The sequence below is a fragment of the Eupeodes corollae genome, chromosome 3, assembly GCF_945859685.1.
Source record: "Eupeodes corollae chromosome 3, idEupCoro1.1, whole genome shotgun sequence".
Lineage (NCBI taxonomy): Eukaryota > Metazoa > Arthropoda > Insecta > Diptera > Syrphidae > Eupeodes > Eupeodes corollae.
In genome coordinates this window covers 32,366,655-32,391,917 of record NC_079149.1, presented here as the reverse complement: position 1 = coordinate 32,391,917, position 25,263 = coordinate 32,366,655, and the positions used below count along the sequence as shown (strand labels likewise).

At 30.5% G+C, this 25,263-nt stretch overlaps 2 protein-coding genes across 3 annotated transcripts in view; one reads left to right on the top strand and one right to left on the bottom strand.

The window, feature by feature from the left end:
* The window catches only part of LOC129949065 (cuticlin-4), a 77,762-nt gene that overhangs the window by 7,242 nt on the left and 45,257 nt on the right, over positions 1 to 25,263 (bottom strand). For both annotated transcript variants that reach the window (XM_056060289.1, XM_056060288.1), the window contains exons 4-5: positions 23,164 to 23,341; positions 23,016 to 23,082 (exon numbers count right to left, since the gene is read on the bottom strand). In XM_056060289.1, the coding sequence (XP_055916264.1) occupies positions 23,016 to 23,082; positions 23,164 to 23,341 (245 nt within the window). The remainder of the gene's footprint in view (positions 1 to 23,015; positions 23,083 to 23,163; positions 23,342 to 25,263) is intronic.
* Positions 16,539 to 18,011, top strand: LOC129949067 (apolipoprotein D-like). The gene is made up of 6 exons (XM_056060290.1): positions 16,539 to 16,692; positions 16,772 to 16,889; positions 16,956 to 17,086; positions 17,385 to 17,473; positions 17,577 to 17,672; positions 17,746 to 18,011. The coding sequence occupies exons 1-6, from the start codon at positions 16,676 to 16,678 to the stop codon at positions 17,871 to 17,873; spliced, it is 579 nt and encodes a 192-aa protein (XP_055916265.1). The 5' UTR covers positions 16,539 to 16,675; the 3' UTR covers positions 17,874 to 18,011.

The following is a 25,263-nucleotide window of genomic DNA, read 5'->3' as shown; positions in this document are numbered from 1 at the left end:
TTTCGCGTAGCCCTACAAAGAAAATTCAGCGGTGTTGGTTACCAGTTCATAACGCTACGACGAGAAATTACGCGGCCAGGAAATGTTTCTTGCAATAAAGCCATTTTGATTCGAGCTGGGTGGCATGTGGCACCGTCTATTTGAAACCGCATATTATCCAAGTCGTACTTTTCAATAGCAGGCATATTGACCATAATGTTTCGAATTGACGGCAATGAAAGTCGTTCCATCGTTGTTTTCGAAGAAGTAAGGTATAATCACTCCTCCAGACCAAAGAGCCCACCAAACAGTGAATTTTTTTGATTACTTGAGGATTTTTAGAACACCAATACGACGACAGTTTGTTTATTAACATAACCACCGAGTGAGAAATGAGCTTCGCCACTGAAGAAAATTTTGTTCGAAAAATCGATTTTCACCGCCTTTTGTTCAAGAAAACATTCGACATATCTACGACATTGTGAATGGTCAGATGGCTTCAGTTGTTGTGTGAGCTGGACTTTATATGGATATAGGTGTAGATCCAAATGCAAAACACGCCATAATGTGCCGTAAGACAGTTCTTATTCCTAATTCGGCACATTTGGGTCATCGTTAAGATCGAAATTTCACTTACAGCAATGATATTATCAGTGGTACGTAAAAAACCATCCATAATGCACAGGCCTTACAATATCTGTAACCCATCCAGTTTCTTGACAATTTTGGCAATTTTTATTCCGTAGTTGAACGATTATGTGAAATAACCTCCTCTTGAAGCTGTGTGGCTGTGGCACAATCAACATTTTGTCGTCAGCTTTAACAATTTGTATGCGTTTTCATAAATGTCAGACTTTCAACTGAAAAAACATTGGTTTAACGACTTAGTTTGACGGATGTCGAACTCCAGCCCGATACTTTTAAAATCACAAAAAAACTATTATGAGGATGAGGACCTTATTACAAACAATTCAATTCAAAACATCCCAAGTAAATAAATTCGGTTCATAATGGGTTTGTTTTCAAACCAAACCTAACATTTTAAAAATTTACTAGTGTGACCAAACACTAGGAAATGCTTCGTTGAATTTAGTAGAATTTTATATTTTATAATAAAACCCTTAATAGTTCTTTTTTCTCATTTCCTACATATTCCGGTAAATTCAATAGACTATTATGGAATATTTTTAATGTTAGGTACCTTATGTTAAAAAATCACCGTAAAACTTAGTGATTAATTTTCCCATTGAGTTTTATTTTCTTACATACATTTAATGAGCAAACAAAGCAATCTTAACATTCACCTCTTAAAAGAAGAAGATTCACCTGTGAATAATTGTCATTATTTATTATTATATACATTTCTATACTTCACATAACTGACCATCATACATTGTTTAATGTTTAATCGTTGTATATCTTCAGCCAACCACGAAGAAAATAATAAAAACTTTGTTTACCATTATTTGCTTAGCTGAGAATCTGAGAAGAAGATAAACATACATCCAGGTATATTGTAGATAAGTGGTTTCCTGACTTAAAATAGCAAAATAAGTTCGTATAAATCTTTTCAAAAGGTTTTATTACTATGCACATTTATTATAATTTGCATTTTTGTACATATGTGTACATTTAATAAGTGTATGTGATAAAAAAGCAAACAAAGTTAAGTTTCTTTGCGTTGATGAATGATGATGAAGATACAAAAATAATAAACAATTGATAAGTAGGAAGATGAAACTGAAGACATTTCATGTACCTGAAGCAAATAGAGTTTATTGGCATCAAATAAAAACAACAATGACAATGAGTGACATTGGAGTTAACTATACTCGTACATGTCTTCATTTGTAAAATATCAAGCCCCCTCATTATTATCGTTCACGCATCATCGACCATGAAATTTCCTATATAGATTCATATATGAAAATTGTCAAGGTTATCGACTTTCCGACAGTGTAGCGTGTCCACCTTTAACACGTTCGGTCTTCACGTTGCTCGTCGTCGTCGTAGTTAACGTAGGTGGAACAAAACTATAATAAGAGTAAGATTGTGTACCTGCCTATAATATACGCGTTAACAGTCATTGAGTATTGTTGTCTTACCTTTTCGGTTTAATTTCCATGAATAAAGGCTACGAATGCCTATAACTATTTGCACCTGGTAAGAAGCATGAATATATGAGTCAATATATATTTTTTTATTATCACGGATTCAATTGAATAAGGGCTATTTGTTATGGTTTAATAAGTTTCAATTGAATTCTCTATGAATATTAGATTCGAGTATAAAACGTTGCAATAAGTATTATTATATATTTTAAAATGTCTTTCTTCTTTGAAAAAAAGTTAACATTGACGTACAGGAAAACAAAATGGGCCTCACGTTGGGCGCCATCGCTACCGAACCAAGAAAGTTATATATGGTTCAACAACGTAAGAAAAATTAGTACATATAGTATTAAGAAGATTTTAAGATACATCACTTTGGCTATTCATTTGCAACACCTGGTCCGACAGTTTTGAATTTTTGCACTTTAACGTGCGCCCCAATTTTGAACTTCAACTGTACTTATTTTGTTCATTTAGTTGAAAAGGTGCACAGTTGATTTCGATTATTCATTCAATAATTCATAATTTTATCATTTTCGGTTTTGTGTGACTTAAAACATTGAAATTTGCATTTAACCACATTAGGTTTTAGGCCAAGTTCAATTTCAAATATATTAAATTCAATTGTACTCGTGTACTTGGAATTATATTTATTATAATTTCAATAAACATGAAGCTTAAACATGCAACAATGATTATTGTAGTTAAATTACTGTGACCTCTATGGTCATCACATCACCTTTATAATTTAACTTCTTTATTTTCCTTTTGTATTTTAAGAATACTTCTGAAAATGCTTGATGAAGATGATGTTCATGTTGTTTTTAAGTAGAAAAACTTAACAAGCTGTCAAGTGAAACAAAGAAGGTTCTCTTAATGGTTTTTGCTTGGCCACCATCAAGGTACACTGACCGCTGGCTGTATAATGTGATGTTTGATCTAAGATTATACCTTGATTGTCCAACTTGTAGACACGAATTCTAACAGATTATCCATTGTTAAATTAGCGGCACCTTAGTTCATTAATTATAGTATTTAAATGTTTTCAAATTTATGAAACATTCTCATCTTTCACACCTAATAGCTAAACATTGAAGTTCAAATACCTTAGTTAACCTTCTTGATTTATCAATAGTATACATTTATACACTCAGCCGATAGCCATGAGTGCCCACAACTTTAGCAATAGAAGATAAACCCTATATCATCATTAGCTAACCATCACATCACAGAAATGTGTTCATCGTTCATGTAAAGATGTAAAGATCAACCAAACACCATCCACACACCACCATAGCAAAAAAGATTAATTACCTCGCCTAGCTCCAAATCATAAAGAATCCCACACAAAATAAAGATAGATTCAACCTGTCGAAGAATCACCTGAGAATCGTCAATATTTATGAACACCTTTCAGAATACCTAACTTCCCGCCTCCATCCTGTGCAAGCAAAAACTTAACTTTAAATAATGGAAATACCATTTCGATGCGGTTGGATGAAATATAGATACAGTATCTTTAGTCATTGTTGCATTGCTTTTTGTTTTAAACCATTTTTTGTATTGGAAATTCTATTCGAATGTTTTGGTGTCGATTTTCGCAATTGGCAGTCAGCAGAGGAAAGATAAATCGAGCAAAACTATCTATCCGAATCAGATCGTCAATGCAACACCTCTGTTAAATGTATCTCTCTGCCTCTTGTATCGCATCGCACATCGCATCATTTCAAAAAAATTACTTAATACAATGTGCAGTCGCAGTCCTTTGCTTGATGCGTAATTCAATCTAATGGTGTTTATTTCTAAATCATAACTCGGGAGAAGACTCTTGAAACAGGGCTGTCGTATGAAGAAAAGGCAGTTTTTACGAGCATTACAATTATTGAAAGAGGTTTAAATGATTGATACTCTTTTATTTGTGTAAAAAAAAAAAAATAAACAAAGGTTTATAATATATTAGTTTAGAAATCAAGCCTCAAATTTTATTTGTTAAAAGTCAGTTATAGAGTTAAACGTCGATTGAGGCAAACTTACAGATTATATAAAATGCATGGAATAAAATATAACAACAATCAAGAATAAAGCACCAATTTTCTCTTAAAGTAACATGTATACTCCTTCGACAGCCCTGATTTTTGTAAACAATCTTTTTGAGTATCTCTCTGGTGAAGCATGCATAATGCATAAATCATATCGAGTTTTCATCTGAAAATGCCATATTGGGGTAGGTAAAAAGCTATAGCTAAGTTTTTGGGTGTGCAATCTTTTTGAAGTTGAAGCGACGACGACTGATGCTATACGACCCACAAAAAGTACAGAACAATCAACATTACAAGTGGCGTAACGCATGTGATGTGATATGTGAGTGACGCCGTTTCAGTCAGGTGGCAAAGTAAAATATGTTATGAAAATTATATGACATAGAATCGAATATAAAACAAATAATTTAAAGAAACACATATTATTCCAAAGTATTATAATAAGGCTTATTTTATTTATGCCGAATTTTCAAATTCATACCTTTAGAGTTTCATAGTTTCCAATAAGAGAATGAAAGCCTTTTTGTTATTGATGTAAAGAAAGGATTTTCAAAATATTCAAAACTTTTTTTTAATGTTTAAAAAAATTTTGACTGGTCTGAAGAATTGCGCAAAAACATTATGCTGTTCACTTTAATTTATTTGTATTTTTTATAAACGGTCCGGCAAAAAGATCTCCCATATTAGAAAAGGCATTGACAAATAAATAAACAATTTAACAGACAAATTTAATTGAACTTTTTAAATTAAATACTATTACCATTACATTAAATAAAATAATTACTTAGTTTTAAACATTACCATTTTATCTATAAACAGATTTAAATATAAACGTCAAATATGAGAGGTTTTTTTTGCCGGACCTTGTATTTTACAAGATTGTTATGATTTTTAAAGCAACTGTACGAGCCAAGCTTTTTTTACTCGCTCTGCTTAGATTTTAATCGCGAATGTTGATCTGATTATCAAACCTATACTGATAATTATTCAAATAGATAATTCTATTATTTTTTACTTACTTACTTCAATCTAAAAGTTTTTTTTTGAAAGTGGAGTAAAGAAAAACGCAAAACCAATTTAAACTTTATAGTACGGTGGTCTGTGCTTAAATGCCAGATCCTTCTTCTATTTTCTTCTTTTCTTTCTTGTTTTTAATTTTAGTACATTTTTGTTACAATAAAAGATGGCCGATGATTTTTAGTGGCGGCAAATTTGAAAAGTTAAGAATTTTAGTACGAGTTTAGGATCTTGACATTTTAAGCTATAATCGCAATGATTTTTTATTTACATTTTAGAATTTTATTTTAAATTTAGGTTTTAAGTTTTAATTCAAGTTAAGACTTTAAGTTTTACATTTAAATTAAAGTTTAAGCATTCAAAATATCAAATTGAAAATAAATTTAGTTTTAAGTTAAAAGTTAATTTAAATATAGATTTTAAGTGAATTCAAAATGTGAGTTTAATAGAATTCAATAATAGGTTGATGAACTGCTTGTGCCTCAACAATAATTTTATAAGATTTTGAACTCGAACATTTTAATAACAGAAATGGAAGTACTTAATTCTTAATAATTTTATGAATGCTTTTAAAATAGGGTCGAGTTGATTTTGACAGCACGCGTTGCGACGTTTTTATGGGGTACATGGTCATCCTTTAAAGTCAACTATCTAAGGCTTGGTGTGAAAAAGTGAATCAAAATCTGAGGCGGCCAATAACGCGTCGCTCACAAGAACTTAGCCTGTCGTAGACCAGAACATGGCAAAGTTTTCATCACGACTGGACTTGACAAAATCCAACTGACCAGGAGATAAAACCAAACAACCATACGCAACATGCATCGTGTGTTCACTAATTGGAATTTTAGTTGAAAAATCATCTTTAGCGATGAGGCCCATTTTTGGATGAATGGGTACGTGAATAAGCATAATTGTCGGACGACACCAATGCACACGAAATTTTTGAGGTGGCAATGCATCCAAATAAAGTTGCTGTCGTTCCGTACTTCTTCGAAAATGATGCTTTCCTGGCCATCACCCTCAACGGTGATAGCTATAGTTCGATGATCAATATCTTTTGTGGCCTGACATATAGCTTCAACAGGATGGCGCTACGTAGCACACAGCTCAAGACACAATCGTGACATTTAGACTCTTTCTTGTGGACCTTTCTTAAGTCACAGGTCTATGCAAATAAGTGGCAAATCACCGCGGCCCTCAAATACAACACAATCGATACCATGGGCAAAATTCAGCCTGAATTATGCCCCAAAGTCATTGAAAACTGAACCTTTAGAATGCTTACCACTTTACTATGAAAAATGACATTTTCGATAACTGCTAAGATGTTCAAAAAAATAAAAACCTACAGAAAATTTTGCAACAAATAAGTACAAATATTTTTTCTACTATTTTTTCTAATTGTCTTCGAAACAAATCAGAAGGTTGACTTCTTTACTTTATTATTTTAAACAAAATATTATTTTTAAAATTTAGTACAATTTAAGTGAAATAAAATTGATATATTTTCACAAAAATATATTACCAGAAGTGTCTTGGAAATTCCATAAACTTTAGTTTATTATTAATTGCATAGTTTTTGAAGTTAAGTAGGGATTGCATCGCAGGTTCTTTTTAATTTAACTTATTCAAATCTCAGTAGCCTTGGATATTTAACACTTCTTAAATTTAAAAAAAAAACAACGCTTTGATGTTAGTTGATAAAACGAAGGAAATACTTTTATATGATTAAGAAAAGCAAATGGTGCTTTCATTATAATAATTTTTTCAGTGTGGCCCAAATTCACCATTCGATATTTGCAAAATTGGTAGATAATAAGTTAACTCCACTCCAAAGTTGAAAAACCTTGAACTTATTATAAGTAATGAATTGTAAAATCAGTCCTCCTTTCCCAACCTCAATTCGTAATGGTCAGTTATTCTCCTCGGGAGTGCGTGCTTCTTTGATAATTTAACTTGACTTACACTCCACGTTTCTGGTATGAGACTTAACGTATTTTCAAATTTCTGAGCCCGTTTACAAAAATAGAGTTTAAAGATGGTTTCTATCAAAGTAGTTTATTTTGGTACGCCCTTAAACCTATTTCACAGAATGCCGTCCAATCTTCCAACACAAATTTTGAGGCCCTGAAGACAAATTTTCTTGGGCAACAATAATTTTTTGTTTGATTGAATTAATTGTAAAATGGAAAATCCATCGGAACCAGGGTGTATTTAAAATGAATATAAGGCATTAGTACCTCAGCTCAAGCATAGCTATTTCTGCAGAAGTCTTCGCTGTTGTTTCTTCGAAAAATAAACAATTTATTACTCGGGATATTTGTAAATTGCTTTTCGATGACGCCATATTTACAACAAGTTTCAGAAGTGCTTCTAGGTATCTTCAAAAAAGGAAGATACAAAATTTTGATATAAGAATTCCAAATAAATGTACAAATAGGACCTCAACTATGTGAGAAGTCCAACGCTTAAGGTATTAATAAGCAAACACGTCTTGTTTGCGTTTGCATTTGCAGCTTGGGGCATATTATGAGATCATCATCATCATAAAATGAGTGGCCTCAGCAAAATGAGTAAATACTTGGGGTAGCTATAAAGCTGATGCCAAAAGATGCAACTTCATTAAGCATGCTAACAATTTATTTACTTATTTTGTTTTCTCTACTGATTTGATAATAATGATTTATGCTTTGGCGGTGTGTGACTGTGCATCTTTCATATTTTATGAAATTGCAAATTATTTCTTAGTTAGAGCTCTGTGTGTCTATAAAGTCTGTGACTAAAGATGATGATAATCATATTAATTGGTAATGAAATAAACATTAAGATTGTGTACCTAGTTGTTGATTTACGAACGAAGCTCAAGTACATACATATGAAGAATCAAGTTTGTACATTTAAAAATGTTGTTCTTTTTTACAGATCGAAGGTCAGTGTCAGTTTTAGAAGTTTTCATAAGGTTTACTTAAAGCATTATTGTGATATTAATTAAAAAATGATTTTTGTTTTTTTAAAGATGTTCGAATATTTTAAGTAACATTCAATATAGAAATGATAGTTAGATATAAAATTACGTAATCAAATAAATTCTATTTATAATATCATCGATTAGATCATATTTTATACACTAATGAAGCTTAATGATGAGATGTTAGAAGTGATAAATGACAGATGTCATATTGATTGACACTAAAAAAAAACAATAGGTAAAGTTTATGGAAATAATACGACTACGTGGCTTTGGAGTACATATGAAGATAAGGTCATTTTTTCTAGAAGTTTTGTTTTACCATTAATTGGAAGTTTTTGATTTATGATAGTTCATTTAAAACATAAATGTTTTTAAAACCAATTTAAAAAAAAATATGTATTTAGTAATATATTTCGGAAGCAAAAACTTTTCTTTAAAACACACGTTTAACGAAGCCAACAATACTTCCCTCGAAGCATTCAACAATTTATGATGAGTCTTAATGGCCTCAATGTTTGCAGCGTATGTCTCATTGAAAAAGAGACATACATACATTGAAACTTTACCAAAAATGTGAACGACATCGATTTGTATTTCTGGATAAATGATTTCGAAATATAAAGGATGTTCAAAATGTATGCATAATTAAGATTTTTCGCCATTTAACAGTACAGTGTAAAAATATAACAATATGACAGATTACACTTAAGAGTAATTCAAAAAATGTCATTATTGAGTACTTTTTTAAAGTAGATATTGATGATGAAGCTCATTTTCATCTTTATTATTTCGTAATCGTAAAATTTCTTGAATTTGGGATTTTGAAAACCCATATAATTACTGAAAACCGAATGAATCCAAAAAGTGTGACTGTTCGTAGTAGATTTTATACTGGAGGCATTGTTGGATCATTTCATAAGGTTCCTTATTCCATAGACTAAGAGAATCTATTGAACTACAGCATATGTCAGTTCTTAGTCGTAGAATGGTGAGCTTTAAATTGGCTGGCCAATTTTTACGATTTAACCTCATTGGATTTTTTTGAGTAAAAACTGTATTCAAAGAAAACGACGGCAACTAATGTTTGAAAGAATAAATTGTAAAGTGTATACAATTAAACATGGATGAGAACCTCACCTTAAATGCCACGCTACGATGGGCTCTAGTTAGGCAGTTATAAGAACGCAATAGGTTCTTATTTCTATATTTTCTTAAAACAAATTTAAAAAGTTGATAATCTATATATATAAAAATCAATGCCACTTTTCGTTGTAATGTTATAACTCAACAATGGCTTTACCGATTTGGCTTATTTTGGTCTTGAATTATTCGTGGAAGTGCAGAAACGGTTTGTGCGTAGAGAAAATTAAAAAAACAAATTTTGAAAAGGTGTAAAATTAACATCTTTATATACTCCCATATACAAACAATTTGTACTAATACTTAAAGAAATCCCGATTTGTTGATTAACTTGGAAATGTACAACGAAGCTGTAAAAGCAGGAGTTCAATTCTAATGTTTTACGTTTATTTGTACAATCGAATAGAAACAAATTGAATATTCAACAAAAACGTGTGTATGATACAATCATGCAATTCGTTTCCAATAATACAGGTGGATTATATTTCTTGGATGTAACTGGTGGTGCAAGAAAAACTTTCGTTGTATCATTGATTTTAGCAACTATTCGATCGGAACAGAAAACTGAATTGGCACTTGCATCTTCGGGAATTGCTGCTACATTATTAGTAGGTCGCCGGACCGCACACTCTTTATTAAAATTGCCATTAAATGTACAGGTGATAGAAACTTCAACATGCAATATTTCGAGAAATTCTTTCAATTATCTCATGGGATGAGTGCACACTGGCGAATAAAAACCAATAGAAGCATTTAATCGAACAATGCAAGATTTATGCGGTAATCAACAGCTGTTTTGGTGGTGCTCTGAAATTGCTATCAGGGGACTTTCGTCAAACATTTTCTGTCATTCCTCGATAAAATCCTACTGATGAAATAAACGCCTGTTGTTAGAAATCGGTGATGGCAAAATATCAACCGATAGTACCAACGGATTGATCACTTTACCGAACAATTTTTATATACAATTGCGCAATCTATAGATTGGTTGAGAGAACGCACCATTTTAGCACCGAACGGTGCTAATTTTTAAATTTATTCGAACCGGCTGCTGTACCACCGCATTGCTCGAATCTAAAAATCGGTTCTTTATTAATCCGCCAAAAATGGTCCAATGGCACCAGATTGGTAGTGAAAAAGTTATTTCCAAATTTGATTGAAGCTACAACTGGTAAATCAAAAGGAGAAGTGTGTTTGATACCGAGCATCCCTCTGATTCCAACTAATATGCCATTTGAATTCAAAAGATTACAATATCCTGTGCTTTTATCGTTTGCGACGTTCATAAATCAGGCCCAGGGCAAACACTTCACGTTTGTGGTGTTAATTTGGAGGAATCATGTTTTTCACATGGCCAAATTTATGTTGTCTGTTCCAGAGTCGGTACACCCAAGTGTTTATTTATTCATGCTCGAAATGCAAAAACTTAACATATTGTTTATCCAACTGTTTTAGAATAACCTATATAGATCCACCATAGAAAGAGTACCCAAAATGCAAAAATGTAAAATGCAACTTTAGAAATTTAAGAAAATTGCTGGATATTGGCCAATCGGGATTTTGGGTTTTCGGGATTGTGAGTTTTCGGGATTTTGATTTTCCGGATTATGTCCGTCTCCCCTTTTAAATAGCTAGCAATTTAAAATATTTCTTTATTTGAATAAATTAACTTAATAATAATTTGTATTTATTACTATGCGTTATACGTAGCAAAGCACGTATCGAGCCGCTAGTAATATAATATAATACAAAATATTAGGTATTTGTCTATAAAAAAATTCTCTGCCATTTTAGTAGATAAAGTTTTATATTTGAATTTTAACGCATAAAATACAATAAAGCCCTAAAAAAAATGAAAGAAAAGTAGAACTTTTTAAAGTCAAATAATCAAAAATAAAAGGTGGTACGAATTGAGCAATCATAAGATGAGTTTTTTATGAAAAAATTCTTAGAATTTTGGTTTTTAAAAATAAAAGATTGGTACTTATGCGGTTATAAAAGACAGACAAGTTTACGCGAAAGGTTCATAGAAAAGTTGAATAAAGTTTTACAGACTTTACTTCAAGGCAAAGTGGTAACTCAGCAATCTCTAAGCTGAGAACAATCTAATTAATCTGTATTTTCTATCCTAATTACATTTTACTTGAGTTATACTAATCGGCTTTCTTCCTGGTATTAAAATTGCACTTTTAAAATGGATTTGATGGCTGAAATTGAAATCCGTCTTCAAAATGAATGTATCACATGAGGTTTTGGGACATTGCCTTTTATATTTCAAAAAACTCGTATATAAATCTTTTTGAGGCTACCTTCATTTATTTATCTTCTTTTAAAATCCATAAGGGTTTTGCATCAAATATTTTTCTTCAACCAATTGAAATATTTATATTTTTTATATAATGATCGAACATTTTAAAAAGTTGTTAGATTTAAGCTGTCTTACGAACATTTTAAGGAAACGCTAAACCATTCATGCTAAAATGCTTTTCATCACTAAAAAGCAAAACAGTTTGAAATTTAGTTTTGTTTTTATCTACAAAAAATTCTATTATATCAAGTTTTTGAAATATATTAAAAAATAAAGTTGAAAACGGGTATTTTTAAGACTTGAGCAAATCGATAAAATTAAAGTTTATTTTCGAAATCAACAAAACCATCAAATTAAAAGTTTTCTTAAAACTTTATATAAAGTCAAAAAGAGACTCATAACTAATTAAAATTTCCAGAAGCTAAGAAAGATACTTAAATGATTTAAACTCTATCTAGAAGACAAACCTTATGGCTTTGAAAAACTATCTACGGTTAAGAGATGTTTTGAATTTTGACTTAGTAGGTTGTATTTAGCATATTTGAAGGGGCATATAATATGATTGATAAAATTAAAGACATCTTAATTATTTAAAAAAGTATTTTTTTATTGTGAGATAGAAAAAAAACCTAATTTTGTCAACCAGTGTTATGGGACACTTATAATTTTTGTTTTCATTTTTATAAGTCATTGTAGTCCCAAGCAGATGCAACGCAGAAATTAATGGTTTGATTACAAATGTATGATGCTCCGAAAACAATCTTTCGCTTTCCTTAAGCTATTTAATAGATTTAATTTAGACCATTTGAAGTCTGTATTTAGCGATTTAGTAAGTGTTCAAAGAATTTTTGGTATAATGTACGTTGGGTGGAAACAATCGTATGTCTTTTAATGTATTTCAAGCTGAATGTTTGGTATCCCATTTCCGATCTTTGTTGACGTGTCAAGATGACTTGCACTCGTTTCATTACGTTTGCCCAAACACAGTCGACAATTTGCTTGATTCTGTAATAGTCCTCTTTTTAACATGAAAAACAATAAGTCCCCATGAATTGATGGCATTCCCGTTGAATTTCTAAAAAACTCATCTTTAGAATACAAGCAATATCTTCTTTCTTTTTACAACAACTTGTACGAATCTGCTTGCATTCCCACGAGCTTTAATAAAGCTGTTATATTTTCAATATTTAATAAAGGTGGTACTAGCTTACCTGAGAATTACAGAGGTATTTCAATATTAAATTCCATTTGAAAAGTATTTGCTACAAAAGACTTATCAACTGGGTAAAATCAAACGATCGCTTAAGTATGTTTCAAGCTGGTTTTCGTGAGGGCTTTTCTGAGGGCTTTTCAAGGGTTGGCCATGCTTTTGCTTTATCGAGTATTGCTAACAAATTTATTTAAAAGAAAAAGAAGATGTATGCTTTCTTTATCGACTCACCCCAATCTTGCTTGCTCTCTACATTGATAATATTTCAGATAATTTACCCGGTGGAGTTTGTTTTTCAAATATTCGTATGAAAGTAATTCTTTACGCGGATGACTTGGTTATGCTAGCGATCTTCTCTCCAGCTACAAATAAATAGGGTCCAAACGTAACTCAGAGAAAACAAAGATAATGGTATTTGAGGCACGCAGTTGTAGAAGGTTGAGAGAAGAAAGATGGTTTCTTAACAACCAACCTATTGAAATAGTACAGGAATTCAAACATCTAGGAGTGTTGATGTCTGCTAACGGTAGCTTCAATAAACATGTTCAGCGTAAGAGTAAAGAAGCTAAAGTAGCTTTCAAAATAATGTGGCCAACTTTCTTCTCAAACAAAAATATAGACTTAGGATCTAAATACCGAGTTTTCCAAGCAACCATTAACACTTGCTTGTCTTATGGTATTCAAGTTTTTGGTCAGACCTATTTTGAAGAATTTGAGTTGATACAACGCCTTCAATTTATAATATGAATTTATAATATGAATTTATAAAATCGTAAACTAAAACGCGAAAATCAATAGTTATCAAATGATCCTTTACTTTTTTCTGTTTGAGCGAATGCGAAACAACAAAGTATATTTTTTATAACATGAAATCTAATGAAAACCTACCAACTATTTATTTTATTATTTTATTAAAGCAAATGTTGTTTTCTGGCAGACGGCAATCTTGGCATGTTCATATATAATTTTGATTTTCGAATTATAAAAAAAAATGTTTTTTTAATGAAATAAAGGAATAATAATATAAGTCATACATCTTAAACTACATTGAAGGAGTACTACAATCTCCAAAGATGCAAGAGCCTCTTGAAATTCAGCTCTTCTACTTGTATGAAAATTGGTGATTGTCTAAAAAATAAGTCTAATAATATATTTTTAACTTCCCATAGGAAGTTATTGTAATGGGTCCGATTTGTCAAATTGAAAATTTTGACATTTCTCGACGTTTCAAGGTCCCTAGAGTCGAAATAAAAGATTTTTAGAAAGATGTCTGTGCGTGCGTGTGTACGTACGTTTGTACGTCCGTACGTCCGTACGTTCGCGACGTTTTTTTCGTCGTCCATAGCTCAAGAACCAGAAGAGATATCGACTTCAAATAAATTTTGTTATACAGATAATAAGGCAGAAAGATGCAGAAAGCGCTCTCAAGAAAATTGCGTGGGTGGTTTTTTTACCATAGCAGTTTGAAAAAAAGGTGAAAATTTTGGTTAACCCTAAATATCTTACGAACCAAAAACGCTAGAGACTTGAATTCAATTGTATATAATATATTGTAGCGTGACACAAAACAGGTATATTTTTTGAAAAAAATCAATATAACGGTTTTTTTTATAAATCAATAAAAGTGAAAAAAAAAATTTGTCACCTCCAAAATTTTACGACTAAAATATGATTTCATCTTTAAAACAATTTTGTGCAACAAAAAATAATGTTTTTGATATCTGATAAAATTTTGAGAAAAATCTAATTGACAGTTTTTTTTACAAAAAATAAAAACCTAAAAAAAAAATGTATAAAAGTTGGTAAAAATTGATTTTCGACTCAAATATCTTTTCAAAACTTTGAGATATTGGCTGTAATTTACTTTTATCTTTCAAAACATCTTGTTGTCAACATTCATTTAAAGTTTGAAAAAAATCGATTTGACAGTTTTTGTACAAAAAATTAAAAACCGAAAAAAAAATTAACAAAAGTTCGTAAAAAATGATTTTCGACTCAAATATCTTTTAAAAACTTTGAGATAACAGCTTCTTACTACTTTTTTCTTATAAGAAATATTGTTTTCAACATTAGGACAAATTTTGAGAAAAATCGAATTGACAGTTTTTTTTACAAAAAATAAAAACTTAAAAAAAGTATAAAAGTTGGTAAAAATTGATTTTCGACTCAAATATCTCTTCAAAAATATTAAATATTGGCTTCAAACTAATTTTATCTTATAAAAAATATTGTTTTCAACGTTTGGTAAAATTTTTAAAAAATTCGAATTGACTGTTTTTTACAAAAAAAATAAAACTCTAAAAAAAAACAATACCTACTAAAACTTGGTAAAAATTTACTTTCGGCTCAAATAGTTTTTCAAAAATTAAAAATATTGGCTTCAAACTTATTTTATTTTAGAGAAAATATTGTTTTCAATATTCAGTAATTTTTATATAAAAATCCAACAGTCCGTTTTTTCATAAAAAATAAAATCTACAAAAAGTAGTGGGCAAATTTGGTAAAAATACATATAGAGAAACTTTTAAGCAAAACAAATCGACAGACGGGATGGGAAGTTATCAGTGTGGGTCGCATCCCACCCTCTTTTTTCATTTTCTTTTTGTAACATATTTCTTTGAATGTTACATATTTTGTTGATTGTCGGACATTCACAAGGTTTGAGGTCTTGATGACAAAAATATCTTTGTTCATCTATATCGATGGCTTCGTATTAACAAAAATAGATATAGCTTCTATCTTTTTTTTCAATCATGACTTTGAACATTGAACTATCAATTTCATCAGAATTTGTCCATATCTTAAAACCGGGTACATACAAACTTGTTGTCAATAATAATTATCAAATTAAATTATTTTAATTTTAATTTTAATTAACGATAGCTATTGACTTCTTATCTCTTATTTGGGTGACTTCTATAAATATATATTTTGTTTAAAAGAAACAATTATTCATAATAAAACATATGTAAGTATGATGTTTGTTTAACTCCTTCAAAAAATACAAATAATTCCAAGTGAAACAATACAAAAAACTTCATTGTCGAGGTCGATCAATTAATTTATTATTATGTATGTCCATCAAGAAATTACTCATGGCGGAAAATATTATTAACCAATAACAATAAATTATTGATTAAAATAAACAAATAAACAAAAGATTGATATCCGAACTTTTTCCGTTCTGATTAAAAATTATTCATATTTATAACTGTCTATCTTAGTTTAAAATTCTAAAGGGTGCTTTTTTTGAAAGTTCTTTAAAATTAAATTATTATCTTTGTAAATTTGTCATATAAAATGACATACCTTTCAAATAGTGTGAAATAAGAGTGAAATTTTTCTTAAAAGAAAATTATTTTTTAAAATCATACTTTTGTTAATTGAAGGCTCGTTGAAAAAGCTTTTAATGATTTTTATTTTTTTAATTTTTTTTTTACGAAAAAACAAAGAAAGAAAAAAATGTATGGTACTGAAATCGAAAACTAAGCTTAGTAGAATCTATCAAATGTAAAATGTTCCTTCTGTTAAAAATACAGAAACAGTATTGCCAATTTTATTGGATTACTACCTTTTTATTGGAGCTTTTAAACTGATAAGAAAGCTCTCTGGAATGCAAACTAACAACGAAATATAATTTTATCATTATAATCTTATATCTTGTTATGTTTTTGTTTTGAAATAATAACAGAGTCTTGAAGTGGATACCTGTGTGAAAAAAGTTCCAAAGCTCATTTAGTTAAACATGCTTAATAGAATCTAATTTCAAAAACACTTAATAAGATAACATTTTTTTAACAATTTTTGACTGAATCTATAAGATAACACAAAGTTTTGCTATAAATATGAGGAAATACAAATCAAATTTAATAGTTTATTATAGATATCAGTTATAAGAAAATGATTGCTTCAAAGAGGTTTGTAGATTCGTGTATGATTTTTAAATTATAATTTACAATAAAGTAAAACCATTTTTTGTTTTTAATATTTCAAAAGTATTTTAGCATTAATTGCAATCGGTCTTTTTGGTCTTGTCATATCTTGTGATGCACAAATAAAAGTGGAAGGAGCCTGTCCCAATGTTACAGTCATTCCAAATTTCAATGCAACAGCTGTAAGTTTTATTTTTTCAATTTTCAACTTATATTGAAATCATTATTTTATTTCATTATTAACATAGTATATGGGATTATGGTATGAATCAGCAAAATATCCAGTAATATTTGAAACAGGCGGTATTTGTGTGACAGCTAATTATACACTTTTGCAAGATGGATCAGTTGAAGTAATCAATTCTCAGAAGAATAAGTAGTAAGTACATAAAATCATATCCGTCTCCTTTAATTCAATTATTGTATACAGAAGTTTAATGAAAAATGAATGTGTAAAGTTAATTAAAATATTAAAAATGTCTGCCTATTTTTTAAATATCAAGTTAGAGTGAAGAAAATTATGAATCATAAAAATGACAATGAAACCAAAATTCTTATAATAGTTTTTAAAATTAATATGCAAATGTAAAAAATTAATTTTGAATAAATTTCTTAATTGTTTTCAGTAAATGAGAAATTATTTTCTTAACTAATTATAATTTGTGTCTCCTTTTCAGTATTCATTTACCAATATCTATTAAAGGAAATGCAGTTGTTGTTGACAATGCCAAATTATTGGTCAATTTTCCTTCCATTCCCGGACCCGGTAAGAGTCAAAAAATGAAGTTGTAGTTATTAAGTTCTTATTTTAAATCTATTAGTAAATCCTTATACGAATAATGTAATGATTTTGTTTGTGTTCATTTTAGCAAAAACTGGAAGCAATTACTGGGTCCTTGATACAGACTATGTGAACTATAGTGTTGTATTTTCATGCAGTCAATCTTCATCAACATCTCATACAGGTTTGTGCATCTTTTAAGGTTCTATATTCAGTTTTCATAAATTGATTTTTTGCTTTTTTTTCTCACAATGAAGAAGTCTTATGGATCCTGACACGTGCTAAAAATCCATCTGTTCAAACAATTATTGATGCTGTTAAAGTTATAAGCAAAAACAAGTTGTCAGTCGATAATTTGAAAGTAACAAAACAAGAAAATTGTTAGTATTTGTTTTTGTATTTTCTAGTGCAAACAAAATTGAAAATACTTAAGTAAAGTCTAAATGATGCTAAAATACTGTAAAGATTTTGTATAAATAAGCATTAAATACAATTTTAAAAAGTGTTTTTCTTTAAGCAACAATTTTGGTGTGTTCTTTAGAAAAAAATAACATAGAATACAGCGTAACAGCTCTAAGAGAACCAGGGCTTAGATTCCTGTGTGCGAGTAATATTGTCTGGGATGGGGGAGACCTACAGTTTTTATGCAAAATTTAACAGTGTTATTTCAGAAAGCACTTTTCCTGACAATAATAACTCGTAAACTATTTATCATTTTTTTGTAAGAAGTAGTATTCCTAACAAAATTTTAGGTGGCACAGACAGAAATTTAACCCAGACCTCTGATATAACAGCTCTACACTCACTAATCATAATGCCACTGGTCTTTATAGTTGATGTTGATTATTAAGGAATACTGAAATCACTGCTACAGTTTCTTTTAAGGTTTATACAAATTGATAAAATTGTACTTTTGAGTCATAATTGATAAAGTTATAAGAAAAAATATAAACATATTTGATTAAAACTTCATAAGTTTGAAATTACCTATGTAAAAGTTTTTTCCTGTCTCAAATTTAAAATGAAATACTTATGTCTTTTCTACTAAGAATTCACAATTTTGGCTGATTTTGTCAGTTAAAAAATGATTGCCTTTAAGTGGTGTGAACTTACAATTGTGTGTTAAAGTTGAAATCGAACGCCAGACGGTTGAAATTGTAAGATGGCATTTTTAAGACATAGCAACATTTCTGACAACTTGTTAACTGTCAGACAAAATTTTCTGCGTTAACGTAAAATCGAATCAAAAACAAAATTTGCTAACAGTGTGAAAAGCCAATTTTGCATTAGAAGGTAGTTAGCAAATATTATCTGAATAGCAGCTATTGTCAGAAATGACAGTACTGTAAAGTTTGAGAGCCACTTGTAGTCAGCTTAATAGGCACTGAATAAACAAAAAAAAATATAGTTTGATGTCCAATTTTCTGAGTAATTGATAAAATTCGAAACATCTTATTGTATGTCTTCTTGGGGTAACTGGGCGTTTATACTTTTGTGGGGTTTACCAGCTTTCAAATGCCGACTAACTCTCAAACAGTAACAAAAAATTACCCAAGCCGATGTAAATATTTGATAAACTTAAGTTCAATGATCTTTTAATCCGCTTTTTCCACCCCCTTACTTTTATTTAAGACTTCTTCCGAGTAAGATTTGACAAATAGAAATATAAATAAGGTCTATTACTCATAAAAAAGCAACTTATTTTACATTGATGGATTAATGTTATTTTTATGTAGTTTTGTGTAGGAAGCCTACATCGATTTTTTTGATAAACTAATGTGATGTCTCCTATTTTGTATGATGGATGATGATTAAGATAATATACGTCATATATGTATATATAACCATCAAGTCTCAAATCTAAAAAAAAACTATAAAACTGACCTCCCTTATTCAACATTAAATTTAAAAAAAGGTGTATTGTACGAAAATCAGAATGTTCGTATTGCTAACTTAAACACAAAAAAGAGTTAAAGTGACAGAGGTAAAAAGATTGAAAATAATTAAGTATAAAAGTTCTTGATTTTGTTAGAGCTTTAAAAGTAAGTAATTTATTATTTTTTAGTTTACACCTTATAAATCAATGACATTTTTTGTTTGTATTGTACAAAGCAAATAAAGTATGTATTTATATGTTGATTCATTTATGTGAATTATTGTCTTTGAACTCGAGAAAGTTCAATGATCTTTTGATTTTTGTTTGTCCACCTACAAACAGGTAAATTGACATTTGAAAAAAATAAGAAAAAACACAACTCCATGCTAAATTAATGAATCAATCATTGTGGCATAAAACTGTGTGATTTATCCATAAAATAAGCAAGGTTTTATAATGTACATAGTATAATAAATCCCACACAGTTCATTAGAAATTCAATCAATTTTGATTCTTGATGTAAATGACATACAAATAAATCATTCGCCAAATTGGAATTACTTTTAAATCGTTAAATGTTTAGAATCTGTTATTCAGACACCTTTCTGTTTTAAATATATGGACGGTACATAAGCTTAAGCAGATACAAAAATAGCCTCCTTTGCTTAGAAAATGACTCTATAAAAAAGCTGAACTTTGGTTAAGGACATACATATGTACATCCCAATCAGTTATTAAGAATTACCATACATTTAAAGTTAAACCAAGATTTAAAGGTGGTAAGAGAGATTTAAGGGTCGCACAGAAAAAGATCCAAGTGAAAAACGTTGCCAAAGTAGAAAGTGAACAACTTTTAAAAATTAGCCTTATTGCACAATACAAAGGTGAACTTAGGCCTATTTTCAGCAGTTGGTAATATTCCACTTTGGCAAATTGAAATAAAGCCAAATTATTTTGAGAGATAAGACCAACGTATTTTAATTGTAGTCTTATCTACAGTTAGCCACGAGTAGAGACCCGACTAATCTTTTCTAGTTTAGTCTCGGTCTCGTAAAAACCGAAACATTTTAGTTTCGTGTTGATGTTAGCTTCGTATTTATGAGTCTTGCCTCGGTTTACATTTGTATTGTCAGTTGTTTTATCGGTAGTATCGTTTCTTATCACTTAAGTCTATTTTTATGATTCTTACTTGCGTATTTCAAGCTTTGCATTCGTGCAAAATTTCGATATAGAGATTTTAATTACGATGGTAGAGAAGACACCATTGGGTCGATTGAGTTCAAACTCGGAAGTTAAGGTTTTGAGCAGATTCGCGTTAGGCGTTTTTTTTCAGGTCAAATCTAATAGCGGCCCCCATACAATTTTTTGGTCAAAAAACGAAAATTCGAATTTTCTCGAAAACAAACCGATAGATTTTTTTTTAATTTTCCCTAAAATTTTATTTTTTAACTTGGCTTCTTTAAGTAAGAAAACCATATTTTTGTATTGCTCCGGAAAGGTACCGCTCATAGAACCGGTTTTTCGTTTTTTTTTGTTTTAATTTTCTCATCAACTTATGAACCGATTTAAATATTTTTTTTTTAGAACAAGCTCTTATATTACCTTAACAATATTTGATTATCAAAAGTATTGAATTTTTTTCAAAATTCTATATCTTAAAAACGGTTCAACATTTTGTTTACGAAATTCAAATGTAGTGCAACCAACCTTCTACCTACCAATAACATTACTTCATTATCATCACAAACATGTCTTTATCTATCTATCCGCATAAAGCTGAGCACGCCAACGAACTATTCTTTATTCGTTTTAGACACGTACTTAACTACACAACCAATACGACCGCTTTACAATTTAAACATTCATGTTCTGCCTCTTTCTTATCTTCAGATAATTTATTTTCCATCCTGGTTCTTCTTATATGAAATTAAAATAAAGCTACCCAAAGGAAAAAAGATTTGAACGAACTATTTGAATACACAAACAATTGTTTTCTTTAAGTATGCTTACAAGTATTTTTAATTTCCGGGATGAGTTGTCCTAGCATGAGTTGTGTCTTGGGATAAAACTACCTTACCGACAAAAAATGGTGTGTATTCGATAAGTTCATTCAAATACACAAACCATTTCAGTTAACATAACATTTTCCAAGTATTTCATATTTTTATTATAACAAAAAGTTAAGTTTTTTTTCAACAAATTATAAATTCGTATTCAATAAAATACAATTCGCATAGTCTACTCAAATTTCTCTTTACCTTTACCTTAGTTCTGTATGGGAGCCGAAAAAGGGAGACAAACAAAAAAAAAAATTGAAAAATCGAGGTTTATTTAACAAATTAAACGGTATTTATATCTTTGAATACAAACTTATTTTACAGGTATATTTTCAAATCTTATATAGGTACATTTTTAAACAGACTCTTTGCATACAGAAGCAAGTTCGTGCGACCCAGCCGTGCATTTTATTATAATTTGATTCGGCTGTCGCAATGATTCTTCATCTTCTTCAACCTTTCAACCCCTCTCTCCCTTTTCTAGTACTTACACTGTGTCTGTACTTAATAAGGGTAGTAACACCCCCTTTTTTTATCTTTTGGGTCTATGATACTTTCTTGTAGTTTTATTTGTTTAAGAGCTTCAGAAAAGACGGAAGATGTCTCTCAGTATAATCAAAATACAGACATTTTTATTTCAAGCAGATGTTGTTTTGTACCTATATTTTTTCTGGAGGCTATTTGTGTTTGAAAGTTCATATTCGGAGGTCTATACTCCGATTAAGTTAATTTTAAAAAAATGCTAAAGAGATTTAAAAGTGCAACAATTAAATTTATTAAAACTTTAAGTTCATTGAGTCATTATTATCGAAAATTGTAGTAAATATTCGTAATTGTACAAGGGGCGTATAAGCAATTTCTTACTTTATTTTTCTTCAAGAATCATTATTTCTTACTTTATACATCACATATCTCATATATTATAAGAGCTTGTTAAAGAATTTTAATCACGTTGTCATTTTTTTCATTTCGATTTGTTTATATTTTTCCTAAACTGTCTGAAACCATTTCCAATATTCCACGCTTTCAATTCGCAATTATGTCTTTTTTTTTAAGATTAGATTTGTTGTGTAATTTTGAAATTTATAACAATCGTGTTAATTGACTTTCACTAATATTTGACCCGGATACATCATTCATCCGAACCTGCTCCAAGACAAAAAAAATTGCAAATCTTTTACTTATTCCATTTTAAGACAATTTTAAGATCTTAAATAAAGCGAAGCATTATATAAAAGTTGAAACTTCATCGTTTGGCTTTAGAGTGACCGATTACATCACTTTTTTCGATGAACTTGAAAATTCGTCTTGATAAGTGGGTGCTTAACATTATGGGTAAAACCTACACAAGTCAGTCTATAGTAAATGCTTATAATCACGTCATTCTATACAAAGTGAGAAAAAGATAAACAAAGACCACAATCAAGTAATCATCACTTGAATCTTTTTTCAATGAAGATGGTTTCAATTTATATATTGTTGTTATTATTTTTTGATTTTTATTTATTCGAGTGAACAGATAACACTTATTAAAATATTTTCAATGAAGAATTTATATTGATTGAATTTTATAAACAATGCAAAACGAACTTACCGTTTCTTGTGGCATCGTGTTACAGCTCCTCAGTGGCAACTTATACCTTAGGGGTCCCTGATGATCTCTACAATATTATTATTATTTTGTTGTATTGTTTTAATTTTATCTGAAATGTTTTATTTTTATTTTTTTAAGTTTAATTTACCGATATTCCGATAGGCAAGTGGAATTTTTCGAAAGGCCTTTAGGATAAACCATTCCACTAAAAAGACCATTTTCATGGCTTGGTGGTGCATCTTTGATTGTGATTAACATCGATCCTGACATACATTGAATTCGAACGGTTGGTTCAACACCACTGGTTCTGTGTAGTGAAGGTGCATCTAGAAGAACAATAGTAAAGAATTACATACATTTTGAAAGACAAGTGTTTCCAATAATTTGCATTGAATTTAAATGTAAAAGATTTCTTAAATGTTAAGTGTTTTCAAAAAATTGTTGTACCAGTTTTAAGGAGGGAAAACTATTGAAACAAAAAATGAAACCAGGTTTAAGGTTTTTTGTTAACAAAGGTTAGTTTCTGCGTAATTGCTCTTACAGTGAATTTTTCGAAAGCCCTAATTCAAATAAAGTTCTATTTCCCACAAAAGATCTTTCAAGTTAAATTCTCGAATTCGGATCAGTTTTCCAGTCTGAAATTTACTGCATTGTTGTTTAACGAATTGATTTGTTCTCGTGATAAACTGCTAATGAAGTTTAATGTCACTGTTTATAACGAATGTGTTCCTTAAAAGCATTTTTGCATGCGAAGCCTCAAGCACAAGCATTATTCTAAACTTTTTAATATATGCACACACCTGCGGCTGATGCATTAGGGGCAAATGCAGACCTTGCGCCATGAACTTCAAAGAACAAACAAAAACAATGAACCGTTATGAAAACTAAATCCAGGCCAGTGGCAATGGCTTCTCACACACATTACCATTGAGTGCATGGTTTTTCCATCAAACAATGTGAATGCGCATTAAATTTTACCTTTTATCAAATACTAAGTAAAAAGACTCTCAAGATTAAGCTTAAGCCAGCCAGTGCGACTTGTGAAAAAAAAGTAAACTATATTTTTTCCATAGAATCCAGTTAAATTCCCAACCATTAATAGACTATTCTTCCCAACACTTCAGCTCCCACCAGTCTTCCTACCGATAATTTAAGAAAATTGGACCCTAGAGAGCCACTCTGTGTCAGCGTCCATCGTCGTCTTTTGTTCGTCGCGTAGTAAGTCGCCACATTACCAAATATGGCCAAAATAAAGAACTTGTTTTCAGCAATCCAAAAACCAAAACGATAAATCAATTCTGCTGTAGTATGGTACCGATGGGATAACAAGCGCTGAGATGCAGATCTTCAAGCTTCAAGAATATAGCCCACCATATCAACCCGTATTTACCACACACAAGCCACCAATTGCATTGCATTGGCAATGACATTGAGTTGCCAAGCTCCACACAGAGACCACAAAGAATTCGCCTTTCATGAAGATCTGTGTGTTCTTCTAACTTCATCTTCTTCTTCGCATGGGTTTCCATGATGCTAGTTCCTTGAACCCATAATAAATTCTACAGTCTGTATCTATATACATAAACTCGGCAACAACAGCAACTTTAAGGGGGATTGAATCTGATGAAGCGAAGGCTTGTTGTGGTTCTGGCTGTGTACCTTTAGTTAACTTTGGTCCGTGTTCACCGAAAGAAGAGCCTTTTCGTTCTGTGAGGTTCTTGTTGTATTTTTATGGCTTGCTGTGCCATTATGTTGGCGTGTTTCTTTGCACATTTGCACACCAGAAAAAGGTTCGTTTCGACCTTAGCCATTTTGTTCCTATCAAGAAGGAGCTAGCCCAATGTGATACATGAAGCAATATTAAAATCCAGTGCGGGTTCCTTGGAGTAGAAAGAACGAAAGGCGCTACAAATTACTTTGCCTTGAGAAAACTCATTGGAAAACTCAACCCGGGCGCCATTTTTTTTTCAAAAGCCGACCCTGACAACGATGTACCTTGCTTCCAGCAATATGTACGTACACAACCATGTCATCTTGGGTATAAAAGCAGTAACAAAAAGAATTGCATCTTTAACAATTTCTTCCTCAACTCTTGGATGATTTAAAGGCAACATTGCTGCAGGCACGAGACTTCTGATGGTGGACAAGGTGCATTGAACCTATTAGTTTTAATTTGTTTTTGTTTTTCAACTCCCGTCCCAAGTAAGTAGGGGCAGTAGGGCTTTAAAATTTATAATTCCTGCATATT

Excerpts from the sequence above, each read along its gene's own strand:
- LOC129949067 (XM_056060290.1), top strand. Across the intron at positions 16,890-16,955 it reads CAAATTTCAATGCAACAGCT|TATATGGGATTATGGTATGA; the intron begins GTAAGTTTTATT and ends TTATTAACATAG. Across the intron at positions 17,474-17,576 it reads TCCTTCCATTCCCGGACCCG|CAAAAACTGGAAGCAATTAC; the intron begins GTAAGAGTCAAA and ends TGTTCATTTTAG.